The sequence below is a fragment of the Cetorhinus maximus genome, chromosome 18 (genome assembly GCF_964194155.1).
Source record: "Cetorhinus maximus chromosome 18, sCetMax3.hap1.1, whole genome shotgun sequence".
Classification (NCBI taxonomy): domain Eukaryota; kingdom Metazoa; phylum Chordata; class Chondrichthyes; order Lamniformes; family Cetorhinidae; genus Cetorhinus; species Cetorhinus maximus.
Genome location: NC_135896.1, coordinates 42,504,965 through 42,529,328, shown reverse-complemented (window position 1 = coordinate 42,529,328; position 24,364 = coordinate 42,504,965). Strand labels below are relative to the sequence as shown.

At 42.3% G+C, this 24,364-nt stretch overlaps 1 protein-coding gene across 2 annotated transcripts in view; it reads right to left on the bottom strand.

Annotated features, from left to right (window-relative positions):
- pld4 (phospholipase D family member 4) overlaps nucleotides 1-24,364 on the bottom strand; it is a 66,853-nt gene that overhangs the window by 26,451 nt on the left and 16,038 nt on the right. The window contains exons 1-3 of one of the 2 annotated variants that reach the window (XM_078562518.1): nucleotides 17,660-17,914; nucleotides 13,143-13,223; nucleotides 1,572-1,723 (exon numbers count right to left, since the gene is read on the bottom strand). In XM_078562518.1, the coding sequence (XP_078418644.1) occupies nucleotides 1,572-1,723; nucleotides 13,143-13,223 (233 nt within the window). In that variant the 5' untranslated portion in view covers nucleotides 17,660-17,914. Of the gene's footprint in view, nucleotides 1-1,571; nucleotides 1,724-13,142; nucleotides 13,224-17,659; nucleotides 17,915-24,364 lie in introns of those variants that run through there. The other variant, XM_078562517.1, reaches the window with a different exon arrangement.

Below are 24,364 nucleotides of genomic sequence, written 5' to 3'. Positions count from 1 at the left end.
CTTGATATTAGTAATTGCTATAACTGGATTTGCCCCTTAATGCTCGCATTTCCCAACCTTATGTATAAGTATACAGCATGTTATATGGGAATATTAGGTTTCAAAGATGATGATTATAGGGTATGGCAAACTGTGATAAAGGGTTTAATAGATTGAGGAAGGACAAAATATAGATTAATGGCTCAAGGAAATAGGTGACTCATATAATCTGATGTAGAGAATGTGAAGTGGCAAATTTTGGGAGAAAATTCTCAAGTGCAGATATATAGATTTTTAACTATGGGAGGGCAGGATTGAAAAGGCCATAAAGTTTAATGCAACTTTACATTTTGTTTATAGGGGCATTAAATACAAAAGTAAGGAATTGATGTTGAATTCATACATTATAAAAATAGATTTGAAAAATTTGCAACTTTTTTCTCTGGAACAGAAGCATTAAGGGAAGATGCAATGGGTGCTTCCAAATTTTTGACAGTTTTGAGAGGATAAACTGTGGAAGATTTTTTCCAATGATTGGCAAATCAGTAAAAAATTGGCACAGATTTCCAATAATCGCTGGAAGAATAAGAATAAGAACATTTTTTGCACAGTTAGTGAAACATCGAACACAAGTGGTTACTGAGGCAGAGATTATGGGACCAATTTTCTTGACCTTTGTCCCCAGCAAATATTCATTCTCCATAAACAAAGGGCAGGAAAATTGGAGCAGAGACTTGTTCTGGTAAGTTTCCATTTCCTTTAGGTTCCATTCGCATTTCTGAGAGGGAAGCAGGTATGGAGTAAGGCCTGAGTGAGCTCAGCAATATCATATGAATGAGGTGGAGTTGCTGGGAGGAAACCCGAGCTCTCCAGCCTCAGCTTCCTTTTCAGCAACTGTTCAGATTTACAACTGCGGTCTATTTGCCTCCCCTGTTTTTCAGTGACAGGTCCACATTAATGACCAGATACTCCAAAATTAGCTGCAGTTCTGTGTACTTTAAACGTGCTGCTCTTGTCCCATACCAGAGCAGAAAGTGACCAGGAAAATTGATCCCTTTAACATAATTTAAAACTGAATAAGGAGTCTCCCATTTAAGATGTAGATGAGGAGGAATTTCTTCTCTCAGAGGGTCATTAGTGTTTGGAATTCTCTTCCACAGTGAGTAGTGGAGGCTGTGAGATTGAATATATTCAAGGCTGACTTAAATTTTTGATCGACAAGGGTTATGGGGGGCAGGCAGAAGAGTGGAGTTAAGGTTACAATCAGATTAGCCATGATCCTATTGAATGGCGAAGCAGACTCGAGGGGCCAAATGGCCTAATCCTCCTCCTATTACATATTCTTATGTAATTGCGCATGTAGATGTGCAAAAAGAATGCAAAGGAAAATGAGGAAAGACTAGAAACTGATATTGGTATTAGAGTAGCTAGAACCAGTTGAGAAGCCACCACAGGAAAAGGCCCAAAGGGCTGAATGTCCATTTTGTTCTATGATTTCAATGTTAACTGAAAAAGCTGAATTTTCTTTAGGTCTTTATAGTTTTGGTTTCATAGTTACCTTTCAATTGAATTGTGTGATCCTAACAACTTACCTACAGGTGTCATCACAAGTTGCACTATGCAGGCCTTCCCAAGCTTTTTCTCCACCTGATGAATTCTCTATTAGCTTGCGCACTGATTGAATAACTGCAAAGGTTGCCAGGCAAATGGTCGTGAGTAATAGGAAAACAAGTGGTCCTTTCCACTAAAAAAAAATCAATCACAATACACAAACACTTTTTAAAAGCAGAAGCAAGTAAATATACGGGAAACTGCAATCAACTATCCGAAATTTATAGTTTTCTGCGGTTTTTTTTGCCCATTGTGGTTCTGACTGCTTATCTTGGTCTATGGTCATACAGGTCAATCACCATTGCTGCTCACTCAAGTGTCACTGAAGCCAATCATTTATTAATTTGTATTGTACGCAGGATGAAATGAGGACAAGTCCAAATGGCCATTACTCATAGACGTTTACAACACAGAAGGAGGCCATTCAGCCCATTGTTTCCACATTGGTCAACAAAGATCTGACTACACTAATCCCATTCTCCAGCTCTTGGAGGCTATGGCAACGCAAGTGAATATTTAAATACTTCTTAGATGTTACGGGAGTTTCTGACTCAACCACCCTTTCAGGCAATGAGTTCCAGACTCCCACCATGCTCTGGGTGAAGAAATTTCTCAACTCCCCTCTTAGCATTCTACCTCTTACCTTAAATCTATGCCCCCTGGTTATTGATCCCACTAATAATGGAAAAAGTGCCTTCCTATCCACCCCATTTATGTCCCTCATAATCTTATACACCTCTATTCAGGTCCCCTCTCAGCCTTCGCTGCTCCAAGGAAAACTACTCCAGCCTATCCAATATTTCCTCATAGCTCAAACCCTCCAGTCCAGGCAGCATCCTGGTAAATCTCCTCTGCACCCTCTCCAGTGCAATCACATCCTTCCTATAATGTGGTGACCAGAACTGCACGCAGTATTCCAGTTGTGGTCTAAGCAGTGATTTATACAGTTCCAGCATAACCGCTGCTCTTCTATTCTATGCCTCGGCTAATAAAGGCAAGTCTCCCATATGTCTTCTTAACCACATTATCTACTTGCCCTGATACCTTCAGGGATCTGTAGATGTGCACACCGTGGTCCTTCTGATCTTCAGTACTTTCCAGGGTCCTACCATTCATAGTGTAATCCCTTGCCTTGTTAGCCCTCCCAAAGCTCATTACCTCACATTTTTCCAAGTTGAATTCCATTTGCCACTGCTCTGCCCACCTGACCAGTCCATTGATATCCTCCTGCAGTTTACAGCTATTCTCCTCACTATTTACCAAGGTACCAATTTTCATGTCATCCGCGAACTTCTTGATCATACCCCCTACATTTAAATCTAAATCATTTATGTACGCCACAAACAGCAAAGGCCCCAGCACTGAGCCCTGCAGAACCCCACTGGAAACAGACTTTCAGTCACAGAAACATTCCTCTACCATCACCTTCTGCTGCCTGCCTCTCAGCCAATTTTGGATCCAACGTGCCACTTTGCACTGGATCCCATGGCCTCTTACTTTCTTGACCAGTCTGCCATGAGGGACCTTATCAAAAGCCTTGCTAAAGTCCATGTAGACTACATCAAATGCATTACCCTCAACAACACTCCTGTTACCTCCTCAAAAAATTCAATCAAATTTGTCAAACATGACCTTCCCCTAACAAATCCATGCTGACTATCCCTGATTAATTCTTGTCTCTCCAAGTGCAGATATATTCTGTCCCTCAGAATTCTTTCCCGTAACTTCCTCACCACCGAGGTTAAACTGACTGGCCTGTAATTTCCTGGTCTATCCCTTCCTCCCTTTTTTAATAATGGGACAACGTTAGCAGTCCCCCAGTCCTCTGGCACATCACCTGTGGCCAGACAGGATTTGAAAATTACTGCCTGGGCCCTTGATATCTCTTCCCTTGCCTCCCTCAACAGCCTGGAATACATCTCAGCCCGACCTGTGGATTTATCCACTTTTAAGGCCGCTATACCCACTAGTGCCTCCTCTCTCTCTATGTTAATTTCCTCTAATATTTCACAGTCCTCCACCCTGATGTCTATACCTGCATTGTCCTTTCCCATTGTGAAGACTGACGCAAAGTATTCATTGAGGACTGTACTCACATCTTCCGCGTCCACACACACATTACCTTTATGGGCCCTAATTGGCCCTACTCTTTCCCTAGCTATTCTCTTGCTCTTTAAGTATTTAAAAAACCTCTTTAGGGTTTCCTTTATTCTACCCACCAATGCTTTCTCATGCACTCTCTTAGCTTTCCTAGTTTCCTTTTTAAGCTCCCCCCTACACTTTTTATACTGCTCTAGGGTATCTGCCGTAAGCTTCTCTTTTTTTGTTAATCCTAACCTTTATGTCCCTTGACATCCAGGGTTCTCCATACTTGGTTTCCCCCCTCCACTGTACTGGCTAAAAAAGTCCTCCTGGATGCAAATCAAGAATCTATTAGAGTTCTGAAAGGAATATATAAGCAAGTTTTATATTAAAAATCGTGACCAGGGCTTTAACTTAAATGAGCAGAGGGAGGGTTCAGGTGAAGGAGAATGTAGAAATCTAAAGAAAAATATTGCGGCAACAGAGCAGTTGTAGGGATTTAGACAAAGACATGCACAGTGGAGCAGGAAGAGACAGAGGGCTTAATTGTAATAGTGTATCAGCTATGCAAATAATGGTAGTGAAAAATAATGAAAGGCTCTTTATCTGAATGCTCAAAGCAATTGCAATAAGATGGATGAACTTGTCACACAAGTAGAGATAAATAGAGCTAACTGCCAATAGAGACATGGTTACAAGGTGACCAAGGTTGGGAAATAAGTATTCCAGGCTACACCACATTTTGAAAAGACAGACTGAATGGAAAGGAGGAGTAGTAGCCCTGATAGTAAGGGATGGTGTAAGGACAGTAGTAAGAAAGGATCTGGGCTCAGGAGATCAGGAAGTAGAATCAGTGCGAGCTGGATTTTACAGCCTCCTAGCTGCAGGTTTGCATGTGGGGGTGGTGGGGGTGGTGGGGATGGTGGGGGGTGGTGGAGAGGGGCACCTGTAAGATGTCATGGGTACCATACCCGCTGCCTACCTGCCCACCCACACCTGCCCTCACTGCAATTTTACCACTGGTGGGGGAGGCATCAGATGGCCATTTAAGGGCTTGATCACACCACTGCTGGAATTTAACCAGTGGCGAGAGAGGCCCAAGCCAAGCATCCTCCCAGCAACCTTCACTGCATTGCTGGTGGCAGGCAAGAGGGGGGTGCATGTCTAACAGGCTCCCATCGGAAGCTCACCCTCATGGCAACACCCCCCCACCAGGGTTCCTGTCAAGCCCCCACCCCCCCTGGCCTGTCTGCCTCAGCAATTGCAATTCCTACTTACTTTTCACTCTGGCTCCATGGCCCCTTGTGATTGGGGCCTCCTCTGTAGGGATCAGAGAGCTGCCGGCCATTTGATTGGCCGGCAAGGCTCAGAGTAAGACTTCCTGCCATGATGGGGTGGAAGGCTCACCTTAAACCAATTAATGGTCTAATAGCTGTTAAATGCCTGCAGGGAAGGGCACTGGATTGGGGACAGGTTCACCCCCAACTTTTTTGCCAAGGGGGCGGGGACCCCAGCATCCTGTAAAATCTTGTAAGAAAAATTAAGATTAGGAATAACAGGTGTCAGAAGGCACTGGTGGGAATAGTTTATAGCCCCCTCCCCCACCCCACTTCGCTGCAGTTATAAGATTGGATAGAGCATTAAGCAAGAAATAGTTGGAGCTTGTAGCAAAGACAATGTAACAACTATGGAGAATGTTAATCTTCATATAGGCTGGACCAATAAAATTGTCAAAGGTGGCCTGGAAGATGAGTTTGTAGAATACTTTAGTGACAGTTTCCTGGAACAATATATTGTGGAAACAACCAGGGATAAAACCATTTTAGATCTAGTTTTTTTAAAATTCATTTATGGGATGTGGGCATCGCTGGCTAGGCCAGCATTTATTGCCTATCCCTAATTGCCCTTGAGGAGGTGGTGGTGAGCTGCCTTCTTGAACTGCTGCAGTCCCTGTGGTGTAGGTACAGCCATAGTGCTTTAAGGGAGGGAGCTCTAGGATTTTGAACAAGCAACAGTGAAGGAACAGTGATATATTGTGCAACGAGGCAGGGTTAATTAGTAATCTCTTAGGAAAAGGTGATCATAATACAACTGAATTCCACGTTAAATTTGAAAGTGACATATTCCAGTTCCAAACAAGAATATTAAACATAAAGAAAGCCAATTACATTGGGAAAGCTGGTGAGGGTTAATTGGGTAAATTGACTAAATATATGGTGATAAATAAACAGTGGGAAACATTTAAAGAAACAATACAAAATGTTCAACAAAAATACATTCCATTAACAAACAAAAACTTAGCAAGAAAGATCCATCTGTGACTTATTAGGGAAGTTAAGGGTAGTAGTAGATTAAGAGAAGAAGCTTATAATATGACAAAGAATAGTTGCAAGCCAGAGAATTGGGAGTGTTTTAGATACCAGCCAAAAGTTCATAAAAAGGGAAAAACATAGAATGGGTGTAAACTAACCAGGAATACAAAAAGAGATTATAAGAGCTTCCACAAGTACATAAAAAGGAAAAGAGTAGTTAAAGGAAGCATTGGTCCTTTAGAGGCAGAAACAGGAGAAATTAGGGGGAATTTTCATGGGGAATGAGGAAATGGCAGAGACATTGACCAAATAGTTTGTTTCTGTCTTCATGGTAGTAGACACAAATTATAAACCAGAAAAAGAAAACCTAGATGCTAAAAAGAGTGAGGAACTTAAGATAACTAATGTCAGCAGAGAAAAAGTATTGGGGAAACTTAAGGGACTAAATTCCGTCAAATCACTGGAACCTGATGGCCTGCATCTGAGGGTTCTAAAAGAGGTAGCTACAGAGATAATGGATGCGCTGGTTATGTTTTTCCAAAATTCCTTCGATTCTAGAATAGTTCTAGCAAATTAGAAATTAGCAAATGTAACTGCGCTATTCAAGAAAGAAGGAGAGGGTAAATGGGGAACTACAGGCCAGATAGCCTGACATCAGTTGTTGGGAAAATGCTGGAATCTTTTATTAAGGAAGTCTTAACAATGCACTTAGTAAAGTTAGCTATGTTCAGACAAAGTCAATATGGTTTTATGAAAAAGAAATCATGTTTGACAAGCTTATTAGTTTTTTGAAGATGTAACTAATGGGGTAGATAAAGGGGAACCAATAGCTGTAGTAATACCTGGATTTCCAAAAGATATTCAATAAGGTGCTAGACAAACGGTAACACAAAATATAAGGGCTAATGGAGTTGGAGGCAATATACTAGCAAGGATAGAGGATTGATTAATGGACAGGAAGTAGAGATAAAAATGCTATTTTCAAGTTGGCAGGCTGTGACTAGTGGAGTGCCACAAAGATCAGTGCTGGGGCCTCAGCTTTTAGAATCCATATTAATGACTTAGATGAAGAGACAGGGATGCATTACTAATGTATCTAAGTTTACTGACAAATCAAAGCTAAGTGGGAATGTAAGCTCTGTGGAGGACACAAAGATATATAGACAAGCTAAATGAATGGGACACAAGGTGACAGATGGAGAACAATGTGTAGAAGTGTTATTCACTTATGTAGTTTTTAAAAATTCTTTCATGGGATGTCGGCATTGCTGTCAAGGCCAGCATTTGTTGCCCATCCAAATTTCTACAATGAAGTGGCTTGCTAGGCCATTTCACAGGGCATTTAAGAGTCAACTATACTGCTGTGAGTCTGAAGTCTGGCCAGATCAGGATGACAGATTTCCTTCCCTAAAGGAAATCTGTGAATGAGATGGGTTTTTATGACAATTGATGGTAGTTTTATGGCACTATTACTAGTTTTCCATTTAAAGATCATTAATTATTTAGTAAGAAAAAAGCAAAATTTTTTTAAAAGGTGTGAAACTTGTAAATGTTGATGTTCAGAGGGACTTGGGTGTACTCGTACAAGAAACTGAGAAAGTTAGCGTGCAGGTCTAGAAAGCAATTAGGAAAGCAAATGGCATGTTGGCCTTTGTTGCAAGGGACTGGAGTAGAGGAATAAAAAGTCTTGCTACAATTGTGCAGGGCTTTGGTGAGCCCACACCTGGAATACTGTGTGCAGTTATGGTCTCAATGTTTAAGGAAATATATACTTGCACTGGGGGCCTCAGATGTTCATTAGATTGGTTTCTGATTGGTTGTATTATGATGAAAGGTTAAGTTAATTGGGACTAAACTCTCTAGAGTTTCGAAGTATGAGGGGTGATCTCATTGAAACTTATAAGGTTTTGTAGCAGCTTGACAGAGAAGACACTGAGAGGTTGTTTCCCCTGACTGGGGAGTATAGAACATGGCGCAGACCCAGGATAAGGGGCTGATCATTTAGGACTGAGTAATAATAATAATAATAATGAGAAGTTTCTTCACTCAAAGGGTTGCGAATCTTTGGAATTCTCTACCCCAGAGGGCTGTAGATGCTCCATTGTTGAATATATTTAAGGATGAGATAGATTTCTGGCCTCTCAGTGAATTAAGGGATATGGGGAGTGGGCAGGAAAGTGGAGTTAAGGCTGAAGATCAGGCATGATGGAATTGAATGGTGGAGCAGTCTCGAAATGTCTACTCCTGATCCTATTTCATATGTTCTAAATTTCTTACTGGAGCAGCATTACTGGACTTTTTTTTTTACAGTCTTACTAATGTTCACTATTTTTATGGTAGACTTTTGAGAGGGGTCACCAAAGGCATAACAGATATAGATTGTCTCTAATCAACATTGACACAGGAGTCATCTCCAAAAACTTTACATCTCTAATTTCCAAATTTCAGCAACAGTTCAATAAAATTCCATCTGCAAGGATCCAAGTTTACCTGCAATGTACTTTTTTTTTCACTCTATCACCCAATCAATACATATGGTAAATTGATCAGTGCAATAATTCTGTGCACATTTTTCAACAGGGAAATCACTGAAAACAATTACAAGCGGTAAGAAAAATTGCCTTGACTCTTGGATCCTCTTGTTAAAAAGTAATTCTTTCATTGAGACAATTTAAATTATCAATCCAACAGGTTATAAAACAAATACAGAAAGAATATGGTCAATATTCTCACCTTTGACACAGAAGCTTGTGTGTTCAAAACCTGTTACAGACACTTTTAGCATATAGACCAGGAATTACCTTGGAGCTTCTTCCAGTCCACTGTGGCCAAAGCTTAGTGAAAACCTTGTTGAGGTTATGGCAGGAAGAAACCCTGAGGAATTTCTAATAATTTTCTAGGCTGTCAAATTGGCGTAGTACTTAGGGAGTGCTGCATTGTTGGAGATGCTGTCTTTCAGGTGAGATATTAATTTGAGGTCCCATCTTCCCTATCAGTTAGACATAAAAGATCACAAAGCATGATTCAAATAAGAGCAGGGAGTTCACCAACATTTATCCCTCAACCAAAATAGTTCATCTGGTCATTTGTCTCATTGGTGTTTATGGGAACTTGCTGCACTCAAATTAGCTGCCATGGTTCCTTTCCATTGCAACAGTGACTACATTCCAAATGTATGCATACAAAAGCAAAATGCTGCAGATACTGGAAATCTGAAATTAAAACAGAAAATGCTGGAAACCTGCTCAGCAGGTTTCAACTTGAGGAAAGATGATTGACCTTAAATGTTAACTCTTTCCACAGATGCTACCTGATCTGCTGAGTATTTCCAGCATTTTCCATTTTTATTTCAAAAGCGTTCATGGCTTCAAGCCACTTTGGGATGCATTAAGGTTATGTAAGATGCTTTCTTTCTAGTAACATATGCAAATTACTGCAGACTAATACAGAAAACGGCAAAAGTGTAACTTTAAGTCTCTAAACCTTCCTACACAGAATAAGAGCTTCTGTGCACTCAGGAAATATGGAGCTAATTTAGGAATTATAGCTAAAGTGCTATCAAGGCCCCAATCTTGATTGGTTTTGCTACAACCCAGGTCATGATTATCGTTATCATACACTCTAAGCCTTGAATGGCAAGTAAGATGAAGTATCTCATGACCATGAATTCCTCAAAAACTATGGAAGTGTTGCAAAGTGTATTTTGACAGGTGATGCTGAAGCCATTTTAACAGCGTCTTTGCCTTTTCTGGATTAAATTCTGAGTTCTAGGGTAGACTTCTGTCATATTGTTATATTATTCGTAAAGGGCTAGGAACTAATTGTTATGTGAATATATATCACAGGGTGCCACATTCACTGTCGCACTGTAGTCTTGTGCCAGGTAACAATATATCAGTCCACCAGCCACATGGGGAGGTGAAAGAAATAAATTGGACAAAGTGCGAGCATTTTGAGCCTAAAGTATGGCTATTTCTAACTTATTGGAACCAGAAGACATAGGTTGGGAATATGTCCGTAAGCACTGAGCACACAGACCGCTCCCCTCCCCCCATCCCCACCGTACTTTGGGAAATATACCAACATGTCAACCATATCATGCTAATCAGTGAGGCAGAAAACTAAAGTGTTGGATATTCCAAACCAGCTCATCAGTTGCCATTTGATCCATGTAACACATTAAGTGAAGTTGCTGTGTTAACCGGGAATGAAACAGTTAAGGGCAGTGGTGACTTCCGCAATCATTGGAAGTGATGTGTTGCAAGTTATTTGCAAGTCACCTGGCTGCCATTGCAAAGTTCTATCCTGAGTCGTGACCTTGGGTCATAAGCAAATAGCTGAGGCCTGCGGATACAATAGATACCAGCTCATTTCCGTCATCTGCCTTTTTATAATGTGTACTAATCTCAAAACGAAGGTGCTTTAAAAATACTTAGATTAAGCAATTAAAATGCCTTCCCAATTTTTATTTTACACCAAATAAAAATATCAGAAATCACTTACCAAAAACAATAATAAAATACTATAAACATTAAAAAATTGTGATGCCTGTAGCAGTTTAAGAGCTCTGTCCCTCAGATTCCCCAGCTCCTATTTCAAATGGATGCACAGATTAAAGATGGCGAACTTGATACCAGTACTACAGAATTGTGCTTGCTATTCATTTAAATATTTCTGCATCTTGTGGCCTTTAAAACAGAATGCATGAAATTGATGTAAGTACTTTAACTAATTTAAAGCAGAAGGCTATTGAATTGCAGTTCAGTAGGTAACTCCACCGAACCTGCTCTCCCTTCCTGTTGATTACTCTCTCTGACCCACAAGAAATCTGTTTCTGGCCCCTATTTTCTATTATTTTGTCAATTAGGTTGAAAAAAATATGAATAAAATGGAAAACCACAAGTAATGAGCACTATCACTATTGATTCAGGCCTGCTGTTGATACTGTAGTCAGTAGTGGCATCAGACACTTCGATTAGGGGCCTGAATATTTGGATGCAAAATTCTGATGTGTAGCACTCATTCTTTTTTGGGATCTATGAATGGCCAAAGAGGGTCAAAGTGGTGTCCATGCAGCTCATGCACTTTTACCTCTAGTTGTGCTGGATGACATTTGGTTAGAACGTTTGCAATGCATTGTGAATGTCCACTGGAAGCGTGCAAATGAAAACATCGATCAGCACATAACGTTAATTTGACACCAACCTTGTTATCTTAGAGCTCAGCCCTCCAGCTAACACCATCTCTTAATCTTGCATAGTTGAATACATGTTCAGCAGCAGCAAGGGCCTTCCACCAGCCCTATTTAAAGGTTAGTTGCTGACTGATGCTAGGTGCTAGAATGTAGAAGTGTTTGGTGTTCTCTAGAGTTTTTTTTAATGTTACCGGGAGTCTACCAGGAGTGGTAGCAGGTGCTGAAGGACTTTAGCCTGAGTTCAAGGTTTCCATTTGCTTCCAAACATGGGTGCATTTGGACTGCAGCATGACTGGGAGAAAGAGGATGTGTGACACAGAGAAGGGCAAGATGCTCGAAGAGAGAGGAGGAGTGCTTGTTTCAGGAGGCCATTTTCACCCAGAGTGTTCAGGGAGCAATTCCCATTCCTGAGCCTCAGTGAGAAACAGTGTGTGATATCTCCACTACATTAAGGATATCTTCGATAAAATCTGCCACCTGCTGTGGTCACAGCTGCAACCTCAGCGCAAGGACGGCATTGCCAGAGACTGTGAAGCCGAAAGCGTTGAACGTTTATGTGTCAGGCTCCTTCCAGATTGGAGTTCAAGATGTTCACAGTTTGCTATCCACTGTTATGTAAGGGAGGTTTCTGACACTCTCCGTTTAAAGAACCTTGAGTATATTTCATTTTCTCTTGCCAGAGAGCACTGGCAGAGCGAGCACACAGCTTCATGAGGATTTTAGGCTTCTATGTGGCACAGGTGTCATTGTGCACTCACGCTTTAAGGGTGCTGTTGGAGGACATATTGCTAAATTGCTGTTAAACCCTGCAAGCCCCTTTGAACACCTTTAGTATCACAGCCATGACAGCAGGAGTCTAAGCCTCCATGGCAGTAAGCTGATTTTGCATGACTTCAGTCTGAGCTTCCATTGTAACAGACATCAGCTGCATCATGGTTAGGTCCACAAGTTTGCTAATGGAGTTGGCCACCATTTTCATGCTGGAAAGGTTCGTCTCCAAGCTCTGTGTATATTCTTGTTCAAGGTCGGTGCCAGACTCTTCTATTCCCCTTGACATTGCTCGGAAGCATTCTGGCAGGACTGCTAGAGGACCAAGCATTTCATTTTACCCAGCGGACTTCTTCTGTAACCGACCCCACCAAAGTCCTCATATCCGTATTCTCTGCAGCAAAACTCATGTGCAACCTTACCCTCTGGGGAGTTGGCGTCCATGCTACCCTTGTCCACTGCCCTGGCTGCAACTCACTCTTCATTCTCAAATTATCCTTGTGGGAAAATGGTCAAAACATCCTGAAATGTGAAAACTGCAGCAAAGACAATTAAAGGGAAGATCCAGCAAAATCTAACATTGCAGTGAAATAGTTGTGGCACACATGCCAGTTAGAATGGACAATGTGCAGACTCTGCCTGCATATCTGGAGACACTTGCTCAAGAAGATGACAAAAACTATTTAAAACTTAACCACAATTCAAAGTTGACCACAGGGGAAAAATATTATATTAATATAAAGTAATATACTTTAATGTGCCAATGTTTTCTAAAGTGTCTTCTTGTGTTACAATAAAAAGCGAGGTAACAGCAACAGAATGTCATTTTAATTACAAACCTTAACTACATATCAACATTTTTTAATCCAAGTGGAACTTCCATTAACCCTGGTAATTGGTGAAAATGGGATGTCCCCAAAGTTTGGTCATTCATGTGAGACAGGAGTACCCTAGGCATGAGAATGAAGCCAAATACAATAAAAACAAAATAAACATTTGTAGTTTCCTTGTCTCTTGTCAGGTGTTGGCCTGTTGACCTATCGGGCAATTAGAACACTAAATAATTGGAGTGGAAATAAAGGTTCCACTCTATTTTGTAAGTGAGCACATGCTAAAGTTATTTATTATTTAAAACATTGAACCTATCAGACTCTTATGATAACACTATGTGATACAGGCCTTGCATTCTTACCTACCCACTCGTTCTTGCATTTCCTATGACTTTTAACATACGGCAAGCGTGAGATTTGATGCCCTAAGTTTCTCAGGGACTTCATCTGTATAACAAAAAGGTCACATATTTCAACAGTGCAGCATGTTATTATATTATAGTTTTCTAAGGTAATCAAGGACACAAACAATGTAAATCTCGGTTACAATAAGTAAAAAAAAACCCATCACTCAAATTATTGTCTCCAGTATTTTGTAAAAACATTGCAAATTGTTTCCACCTTCATAAAACAGAAGGGCTATATTCTTCTCCAACACTAGGTGGCAGTTTGTAGCCATAAAATACATCAAAGAAAAATCCCCTAATGGAGCACAGATAGATAAAGACCTTGGTTTTCACATTGTTAAATGGCAGTCAATGATTTAAAATGAATAGGTTAATCAACTGTCACCCTTACAAGTAAGACCTGGTTCAAACAGTCTATTCCTGTTGAATTACAGTCGCTTAATTTAAGCTATTGTAAAATACACATTTTTAAATATATTTTTATTATACGCTCAATTTTTGGGCAGTTGAAACTTCAGTTACTGCGGAAAACATGCATGAAAATGTTTTCAAAAACCATTTTGAGTGATTTGATTGGTTTAATGTGCAGTGGTTTATCACTAACATGTGGGTTTTCCCACTGTAATTTTTTCATTGAAAGAAGCAATTTTAACTATGGGGAATGTGTATTATATAGAAGACAATAATATACCTGTAGTATTACTCACAGTGAGTCAGAGGAAACATTGTAATGTTAAATATAATTCATATACTTTTTATATAAATATTAAATCCTGGTTAATTTGCCATTGTTTTACATATGAGGATCAAGACCAAATGTAGTCTTCAGGTGAAGTTAGGTTAGAGAGTGCGGGACAATGGAACAAAGATTTAAATATAATTCAGGCCCCATTTTGAAGTCAAACATTAAGTCCTTTCCTCATTTTATATACTTTGATTTTATATTATAAATGACAATTAAATAGCATAACTGATGGCAATTTGGGATGCACAGAAGCAGAGTTGCTTGGAGTATTAGACTTCCTCTGCTGTCCAAGCTGAGGAACGAAGAGGTGTAAACCTGAGATGCTACAGTGCCACCTCTGATGGAAGGGAATAATTACAATTTGACAAGTTCAAATAAACACTCTATCATGAATGTGAATTTATAATGGAAAGCTGACAAAAATGAAACTTTAGGAAATAAAGTTTTGTTGGTAGGACGCATATACAGAGCTTTTTAGAATTATTGAATGTTTCTAGCATAGAAGGAGGCCATTTGGCCCATTGTGTCTGCCAGCTCTTTACAAGAGCAATTTGCCTGGTGCCGCTTTCCTACCTTTTCCTTGTAGCCCTGCAAACTTTTGCTCTTCAGATAGTGAACAAATACTCTTTTGAAAGCCTAATTTTTCAAGAAATATATTATAGATAGTCTGCAAAGGAGCAATGGGATGGGCCATAGGAGGCATCAAGATTTATGTAGTGAGGCAAATGGTACTAAATTTCAAGCTAGAAAATACAATAATAATTTAATAAGCATGGCAGGTAGCAGAGGTAACTAGGCCAAGTGGAGGAGTTAGAGAAGGTGCAAATACTGGCAGAGTAACTGGTAAACCCTACACAGAAAACCTAGAAAGAGAAGTGGGCTGGCCAGGCAAGGTTGAGATTTAAACAGGACAGCTGAAAAATCCCTGGAGCAGTGTAGCAGGGCTCAGTAGATAAAAGGAAAGAATATTAGAGTGGAAAAGCAGCCAAAAACTACAGAGGAGCAGAACCATGGATTGTGGGAAGAGGGTATATGTATATTATTTATAGAGAGAGAGAGAGAAGAGAGAGGGCGATAGAGAGAGAGAGAGACGGGATTTTTATTTACAAAAACGTCCTTGACGAATAAGAAAATAGCAGCTGGTTATGTGCACCAAGCAGTAAAGAATCCTACCAACTTGAATAGAGACATCATTACAATTTATTTTTGCTATGGACCCACACACAATAGAAACTATGCAAGATTGTGAAATTAATTCCCTGAAGGCTGCTCACAGGCAGAGACCTTGTCCATCTAGCCTGGATTTGAAGCATGTCCCAAAGATGAAGGTGATTGTGCACCAAACCAACGTACCATTCAATTCTTAACTAATACATCCTTAAAATGTCTTGTTGATATTGTGATATGAACTGAGCTCCATCCTACTGTGAATGGGAATTTTTTTTGTATTATGTTTCATGTTGCCAGCCTGGCAAAATATTGTGAAATAAAAATCGACTTCAGTTAACTATATCCCTAAAATAATCATTTTTTTATGGGGAAGGAAACAAGGCATAAATATTTTCTATGGAAATCTATGGGCAATGGGCAAAGGGCAAGGGAGTAGAACTAGTAAAATTGCTCTTGCACAGCTCAGTGGATCAAGTAGCCCCTTTCTGTGCTGTAACCATCTCATAATTCCATATCAGACCAAGGCAGCTTCCTGCAGAGATGTTGTTGCATATATGCATAAAGTAAAGTTGCTTCAGACATTCCCTTGTGTTTAACGCAAGATTCATATTAGACACCAAAGATTGTTCTTGGAGACAAGCAGACTAGAGAAGTGTAGGCACAACGTACTATGGAAGTCAGGTACCAAAAGACCCTGGTATCAGAAGAATGTCTGAAAGATTGCTGTTATGCCCCAGCTTCTCGATTGCTAATGGGAAATGATAGAAATGCATTATTGATTTTCTTTCCAGTGGTAAGAATTGTTTTGACTTCTTTTGTGCTGAATGTCTGGAGTTACTGAGATGTGACTTTTCCCTATATCTCCAGTTGCCTCAATACTGGTTATTGCAGCAGTGAGATGAGTTCCATTACACCATTAATACCCATTAGAAACTTTGGTAAAAGATTCTGATAGATAAGGTTTTACCTTCTATTATTTTGTTTCAGGCCAGTTTGACTAATTTGGAAATCAAATATTGATTACTTGCAATTATTAGTTGTATTGTTTACTTTCTGTAACCATATTAATTGTGAATTAAAACAGAAATGCTGGAAAAACTCAGCAGGTCTAATAGCATCTGTGGAGAGAAAAACAGAGTTAACGTTTCAAGTCCGTATGATTCTTCTTCAGAGCTTGTTTGCTTTTATCTTATTTGTGAATTCATTTTACTTAACTTGAACATGAAATACATGGCTTGGCAGCGTAGAATATTTTTAGCCTCGCAGTGGATCAGCGAGCATGGTAGACAACCCACACAATCGCTGACGTAAAATACCAAGAGAAATTGTTAGCCCTGTGGCATGTTATTCCTATTCATATTACATATGAAGGTATGAATAATGAATTACTAGGGCTCTGACAAGAAAATCTCAAAAAATATGTATGAAATAAATGCAGAAATCTGACACAATTTGGTGATTTTCTTGTGTCCTGGAGGGGTAAATAAATATCGATGAAAATGAAGGCTTCTTGCCTTCCCTATCATTTATTCTTTATGAATTGTCTCCCCTTGTCCCGCTCCTTTCACAGATATGCTTCAAATTTCCACATTGTCCTTTAGTACTTCACCAAACTAGCCATTATTCGATTATTGTTGGTGGGATATTCAGCCGTGTGAAGCCATCATAATATTCATGTCTTTAAGTAAATGATTAGAAAGGGCATGGTAGTTGCAACCAGTGGCCCATTTCACTCCAAGAGGAAAGAATGGCTGGTCAAGAGATATCTGATAAATAACGAAGAAAATATTGTTTACTGTGCTGTTGTGGCAAGGCAGTGACCTTAGCTACTCTAAAGGCTAAGTAAGGGCAATTACCATTTCGGAGAAAGAGCCAATATGAGCTTAATGTTACTTTCATTATGTTTATATATTGTAACTTTGTGAAATTGATTATTGAATTGTATTAGAAAATAAACGGAAAATGCTCTCCCAAAAATGATGCTGCATCTTTAAATACAGCATTAGAACTAAAAATAAGCATATAGGGACAGGCAACCTTCTTGTTTGCAGTACATCAGAACGTCCAGTACCAGTATGTTATGTTCTACTTGATACATTATGTGCATCTAAATAATTTTGGGCTGTAGGTCAAGTTTTCTGGTTGTTTTTAAATTAGAAACACTGAACCAACCAGATATTTATTTAGCCTTTCTGCCCTGAGTCCCCTGCTTCAATCTGCATAGCAAATGTACAAAAATAAACAAGTTTTAACTTGCTGACTTACCGCGTACCAACAGCTTCCTGACAAAAATGTCACCAACACCACTATGGACCCAACCTCCTCCTCCTCTCGCTGCCTTTCTCTCCCTTCTCGCATGTCTCCGATCATTTACTGCCCAGGTTTTCACCACTCTTCCAAATCTTAGTCCCCTTCTCACACTCACTCCCTGCTCTGCTTCAGACCCATCTTCTTAACTGTTCTTGGACCTTCACTCCTCCAAGCAAACCCAAAGGAGACGTATTGTATTTAAAACAAAAACTTAATTTTAAAAAATCTAAGAAATAAGAATATCTGCCTACCTTGTGACAAACACTTTCAAAGCGAAACTCCGGAGTAGAAATGGAAAGTCTATTATTCCTTGTAGCAAATGTGAGATCTCCTATGAATTATGAACCTTTACAACAAAATGCATAGATGGGAGTGGAAGAGACATGCAAGCAGCAAAACTTGTACTGCTCACAGAGGACCGAGATTTAGCAATCTAGTGGCTGTGAAACAGCGCCTCAGAATGAGTCAGTTCCTTTAGGACAGCATATTAGCAAATTAAGTTCAAAACTGTTACATAGAGAATAAGCAATGCCTGATTCTGAATTACATACTGAAAGGATTCCAACAACAAAATACAATATCTACAGATAAGATAGGGCATTCAAAAGAGAATTCTTAGAAAGAGTTATGCAAGATCCTTAATGGACTAGAGGAAGCAAACCTTAAAACTGTTAACGTCAGAAGCAACTGATGCAAATGTCACTATGATGTACTAACACATGACTGAGTAACAGAGATCTGGAGGGAGGAGAAGTTCCAACCCTGTGCAGAGTTCCTAAGATGTACATAGAGCTGTAAATAAATAATAATAACTTCATCAAACTACACGCTTGAGTAGCTTACTTAGGGAAAATAGACAAACCCTGAAGGATCCCCATCTAGACCCCAGATACAAGATGAAACGTGGTGGCAGCTGACAGCAAGTAAAAAGCCCAGAAAACTCCAAAAACAGATTACAGACCTGACAAATCAACAGATTCTTGAAAGAAAAATGAAAGGAATGGATTGAAGATTCACCAAAAAAGTCGGAGCATCACGGATGCAAGCTGAGACACAGACCCAGTGCCTGGACAGCAGTGAGCACAGACCAGAATCAACAAACAACACTACTGAAGCAGCAACAAGTCCAGAATTTGGTACAAGCATGGAATCTACACTGCCACTCACAGAACCTTCCAGAATTTCTGAAGGCTCACAATTAGCTCAGCACTAGGACAACTGGAGAAAGAGGCTTTCCAGGTTTGGAACCACTTCTGGTTTGTACATAAAAGGAACAAAAAAAGCAGGTCAGTACTTTACTCTATGCAGTTGGAGCTATTGCCAATGATGTAATAGTGAAACAGATAGTTGATGAGACTTCAAGTTCTTACGGTAAGGTCCTCCAGGCATTTGATTCATATTTCAGCATTCGCAAAAATTTAATTATAGAAGAGGCAAAATTTAACAAGCAAAAACAAAGACCCACATGGATTCACTCATCAACGATCTATACAGGCTGGCAGAAAATTATGACTATGGAGTATTCAGGGATGAATTGATTCATAATCGCATAATAGTTGGAACCCTAGATAAAACTCTCAGAGAAGATCCAACTTTAATTAAGGCAATACAAATCGCATGTCAAACTGAGCTCAGGAAGCAAAATAAAGTGTTTGTTCATGTGGAAAGTGAGGTCCACAATTGTGGGAAGTTACAACATTTTAAAATTGTCTGCCAATCTAAAACACAGATAGCCTGCAAAAGCAAATTTTAATGCTAAACTGCATACAAGAAGTGGAAGAGCTGCAGAAAAAGAAAATAACCTTCCTAGGAGAAGTACATGAAACAGAAAGTAAATACTGGAGCATTAAACTTGAAGTGGATGGACACCCACATAGTTTAAATTAGAAACAGGGGCACATATTTCAGTATTATCTGATTAAATAAAGTAGCTTAAGCACATTACACCACAGCCATCATCCATCCAGTTACAAGGTCCAGGTAGGACTACACTGAAAGTCATAAGACAACACCTGCAAAACTAAAATACAAGAAAAGAGAAATCATTGAACCTGTGTACGTCATACAAAACAAGAAATCATTGTTATTAAGCAGGAAGGCATGCTTACAATTAACGCTGATGAAGTTGCTGATGAGCAGTACAGTAGTACATTCAGGAATGCATTGCCAAGATTATTTACAGACTTAGGAAAACTGAAGACCGAATGCTATATTACCCTAAGGGTTGATGCTAAACCAATTTGCCACTTCACACCGAAGAAGGTCCCTCACCACCCACTCTTGAACAAAGTCAAGGGTGAAATTGAGCATATGCTACAGAAGGAGTTATTGTTGTAAGGGCTGTTTGGTGTCTCACTGAGAGGTCCGGAGGCTTGAATAGTCGAACATTAAGGCCAGAATTTTCCAGCTGACACGTGGGTGGCAGAGCCCGCACGTCAGCGCTTAAAATGTCGTGCACTGACGTCAGCGCGTGGCATCACAATATTTCAGTTGGGAGGGTGCGCTCAGCAGCCGGACATTTGCCTGCCATTAATTGAAGGCCTCGGTAAAGCCCTTAACTTGCCAATTGTCCTGGATTTTGAGGGACCCATGCAAACTTCGGGTTGGCGCACGGGCCCAACGGGCAGGTAGGTAGGAGATTTTTTAATAAAACTCATGCAATGTTGGGATATGTGGACTCAGAGGGGTTGTTCATGTTTTACACAAAGTTTTAATTGCTGAAAGTGTTTAAAAGTTGCCTGTGTGATTGTTAGCAGCTTACATTGATTTCCAAGAGCTTTTTGTGTACTTTGAAACCAGTCTGCAGACAGTAGTCTTTCTCGGGCTTGCAGCTTTCTGGAGGCCTCCATTTAGCCTGGGGATATGGGTTCTGACCTCTCCACTGGAGGCAGCTCCCCTGAGGAGGAAGGGAGGGTTAAAATAAGGAGGAGGCCAGGACTGGACAATTAGCCTCCAGGGGAGCCACCTTTGGGTGGTCAGGCGCAGGCACAAGAGGTTGTCCAAGGTGCAAGGGTCCGCAGAAGCCGCCACTATCCTGCTGCCAGGGTATACAGGCGGCGAAGCAGCTACCTCAGTATGACTGAGGTGCAGTGCCAAAGGAGGTTCCGACTGTCAAGGGAGACAGTCAACTATATCTGTCAGATGATTGGCCCTGAGATCTCCCCTAACTGTGTGGGTGGGACACCCCATGCCAGTGACTCTGAAGCTTGCAGTTGCCCTCCACTTCTATGCCTCTGGCTCCTTCCAGGGCTCGGTGGGTGATCTTTGCAGTGTCTCCCAATCAGCTGTACACACTTGTGTCAAGCAGGTTACAGATGCTCTGTTCAGACAGGTATTGACCTTCATCCACTTCCACTGCGACCAGGCAAGTCAGGCACAGCGAGCCAGAGGCTTCATGGCCATTGCTGGCTTCCCCCGCGTCCAGGGCGCTATAGGCTGTACACATGTGGCCATCAAGGCGCCAGCAGGTGAGCCCGGTGCCTTCGTCAACAGGAAGGGCTTTCACTCCATGAACGTGCAGATAGTGTGTAATCACAAGATGCTGATTCTGCAAGTCTGTGCAAGGTACCCAGGCAGCTCCCACAACGCCTACATCCTCAGACACTCCCAGGTGCCAGGGCTCTTCAGTGCTCCGGCTCGGCTGGATGGTTGGTTGCTGGGTGACAAGGGCTATCCCCTACGAAGGTGGCTCATGACGCCACTAAGCTGTCCAAGAACAGAAGCTGAGCAGCGGTACAATAGGAGCCAGGGCAACACAAGGGCTGTGGTGGAGAGAGCCATTGGTCTTCTCAAGATGCGCTTACATTGCCTGGACCGCTCAGGGGACCATTCCAGTACCCTCCAGATCGCGTCTCTGTGATAGTGGTAGCATGTTGCGCCCTGCACAATCTTGCGCTGGAAAGGGGGGATGCAGTTGACGATGAAGACCTTGACGCCCTGGATGAGGCTGCACATGATGAATCCAGCAGTGCCTCAGAGGATGAGAAAGCACAGGGCAATGATGAGGGGCAGAATGATGACCCGCAATTACACCAAGGAGGCAGGGACACCCGGGACAATTTAGTCCAAAGAACCTTCAGGTAGCTCCAAACACATGGATCAGCAGGAACAGCCTTGCCTGGCACTTCCATACGTGGCACTTAGGTGCCACATCTTCCACCTCATCAGCTGCAACTAAAGGCTTAGTGCAGAAACATCAATGTCCACTCAAACACTCAAGATAAATATGTGAAAAAGAAAAATGCACCACAAACGAAACACCCTCAGCCAAGGTAACAAAAGTGGACTTTATTATGTCCAAAAGAAAAGCAAACAATTCTCCATTGCAATAAGAACAATTTGGGTCCCTATTCTAAGGCCAACACAAAATCACCAGTGACATACCCATTGAGTGCCTATCGTGCCTTATGCTTATGTTTGCGGGTGCTACGTCTAGGTGCTGCCCCACCGCTTGGAGTGGCTTGAGAGACAGCCTGCTGACTCTGCTGTCCTATTGGCCTCGTTGACCTTGGCGGGCGTCCTCTGGCCCATGGAGCCTGTTATGGCCCCGCCTGGGAGGGAGTGGTCAGTTCCAGAACTGGCACCTCCCCAGTTGTCGCAGCCTCAACAGAAGAAACTTTGACTGGCAGAGCGGCGGAGGAGCTGCTGCCCTCATCTGGAGCGCCCTGAGAGGAGCTCACAGTGATGACAGGCAGCTGCTGCACCAACGTGAGGTCCCTTTCGACCTCCCTGCTCACTGCAGATGCATGGGTACCGAGCACCGATGCTTGGTGCCCACATCTCCCACATTGGGAATGACCACCCATGGCCAGTATCGCTGTGAGGGCATGTAGGTCAGAGCGTATCCCAATCATAAAATGTTCCATCTGATTGAATCCCCTCTCTATGAGAGTCGCCAATCTCTCATTGGAAGAAGCCTGAAGCTCTGCCCTGAGGGCCAAACCTTCATGTTCACTCTGCCTGGACTCCTCCATCGCAGAGAGCAACTGAACCATTCCCTCATGCAACCCTGCCAGATGCAAACGCACTTCCTGCCGCCTGTCCTGCAGCTGCTACATTGGTGACAACTCCAGAGGCACGTCATCAGTGCCGGACTCAGCATGTGCCTAGTCCCCTGCAGCCCTCCGGCTGCTGGCGCCATCGGCACTCTCTGCCCCTACCATCTCCTCCAGCGATCGTGATGTGCCCTCTCCACAGTGATCTGGGATACTAGCCGACGGTAAAGTCCCCACCAAGGTATATGTGTCTGTGCTGGTGCCTGGCTGGCTGAAATGATGTGCCGCAAGTTGCACTTGTTGGCCCTCAGGTGTGGAGGGGGGGCTGCGGGGTCGAGGTGCGGGTCGCTCTGGTGGTGATGCTGAAATTAACAACAAGGACAGTGCATCAGTTAGCATACAGTCAGTTAAACCTTTCATCCCTTTCCCCCCCAGCCTCATAAGTCACTCACCCTTCAAGACCCTAAGGAGACGAACATTGGTGAGGTGGAAAAGAGTCAAGAGGAGCCCCAACCATTAAACACACATGCAGACAGGCTGGTCAGATGGCCTCAGGAATGCCACACATCATATTATGAACCATAGGAGTGGGGAGAGTGCAGAGGTACTTGACCTGGATGCATTGTGGCCTGGATAGTTGCAGGGCTGAGGAAACATCGCAAACAGTTGCGATATTTGCTGTGGATCACAAGAGATTGAGAGGTCACATTATTGGCCTTCATTCCACAAGAAGGGGCATAGAACGAGTGGGCAGAAGGCAACATTTCCCCTTAGCGCAGGGATGAGTAACATGGTGGCATTAATTTAAGTTGAGTGCTATGAGGTTCACAGCTGAGGTGCTGAGGACCTTTTAGACAAAGTAATGTGGGGCACACTGGCTGAAAGGGTGGCAGAGGTCCCAAACCCCCTAAGATGCAATAAGGTATTTGGCTGTGCAGCAGCAATCCAATGGCATGTTAGACCAAGGGGATAGTGGTCACAAATGGGAAAAGGTGACTTTGGAAGGTGGTGGAGACGCAAATCCTCAAGGGGACGAGGGTCCCTTCTGTATGACCCACACATCAGAGTGTCTCAGTCTGTGAATGAGCATTGTTGCAGCATTAACAATTGCAGTAACCGTCAGTGGTTTGGATGGTGGGCAGACAGAGTGGATGGGACTGTGGACCGCAAATACCTGGCCGCTGGACCCCAGCCTCGCCGCCCCCAGCCGCCCTGGCCTCCTGCCTCCTGCCCAGCTCCATAGCCTGTTCTTCAAAGGTTGTGAGGCGCTGGAGCAGGGCGTGCCCACCACCTGTCCTCTGGCACTCCCGCTGATAGTGATCACTTTTTGCCTGCAGAACAGAGAAGAGGATTTATTGGGGCTGGTCGCTCATGTACTTTGCACGCGCACGCCGCACCCCAACCACAGTGGCACATCTGAGGCCTCCAGCGGCTCCTGTCCACACTACTGATGGTCAGTCCCCAGAAGATAGTACGGCTGGTCCCAACCCCCTCCCCCAACGGCCACCTTGGACACATTCGGCGTCCATCACTTTGAATAGCACACAGGTCTTAGCGCCCATGGCAAGGAGGCGCAACTAGGTGCGGCGCCAATGCCAGCAGATGGCACTTGGCCAAAACACCTTGAGGCACCCCTTGCACCATCTCATTACCATCAATATGACATGTGTTAGAGTTCTGAGTATGTGTCGTGCAGCCTCCCCTGCAGGTTGCCCCCAGACTACTCAAATGCCACAAAGACCAACATATGGTGCGGGGAGAACCCATCTTCTCCTCAACCACTAAGGCTGATGTAAGCATGGTCAGTACTCATTTGCCCACCCAGCGTGCGACAGATGCCCTATGCAGTAACAACAGCAAGACATGGTGGAGGGGCTCAAAGGGTAAGGCTGCCTTCAGGGTCAAATGGCCAAGACAGACATGGTACTCACCTGTCCAGAGCGCAGCAAATCATTGCATCTT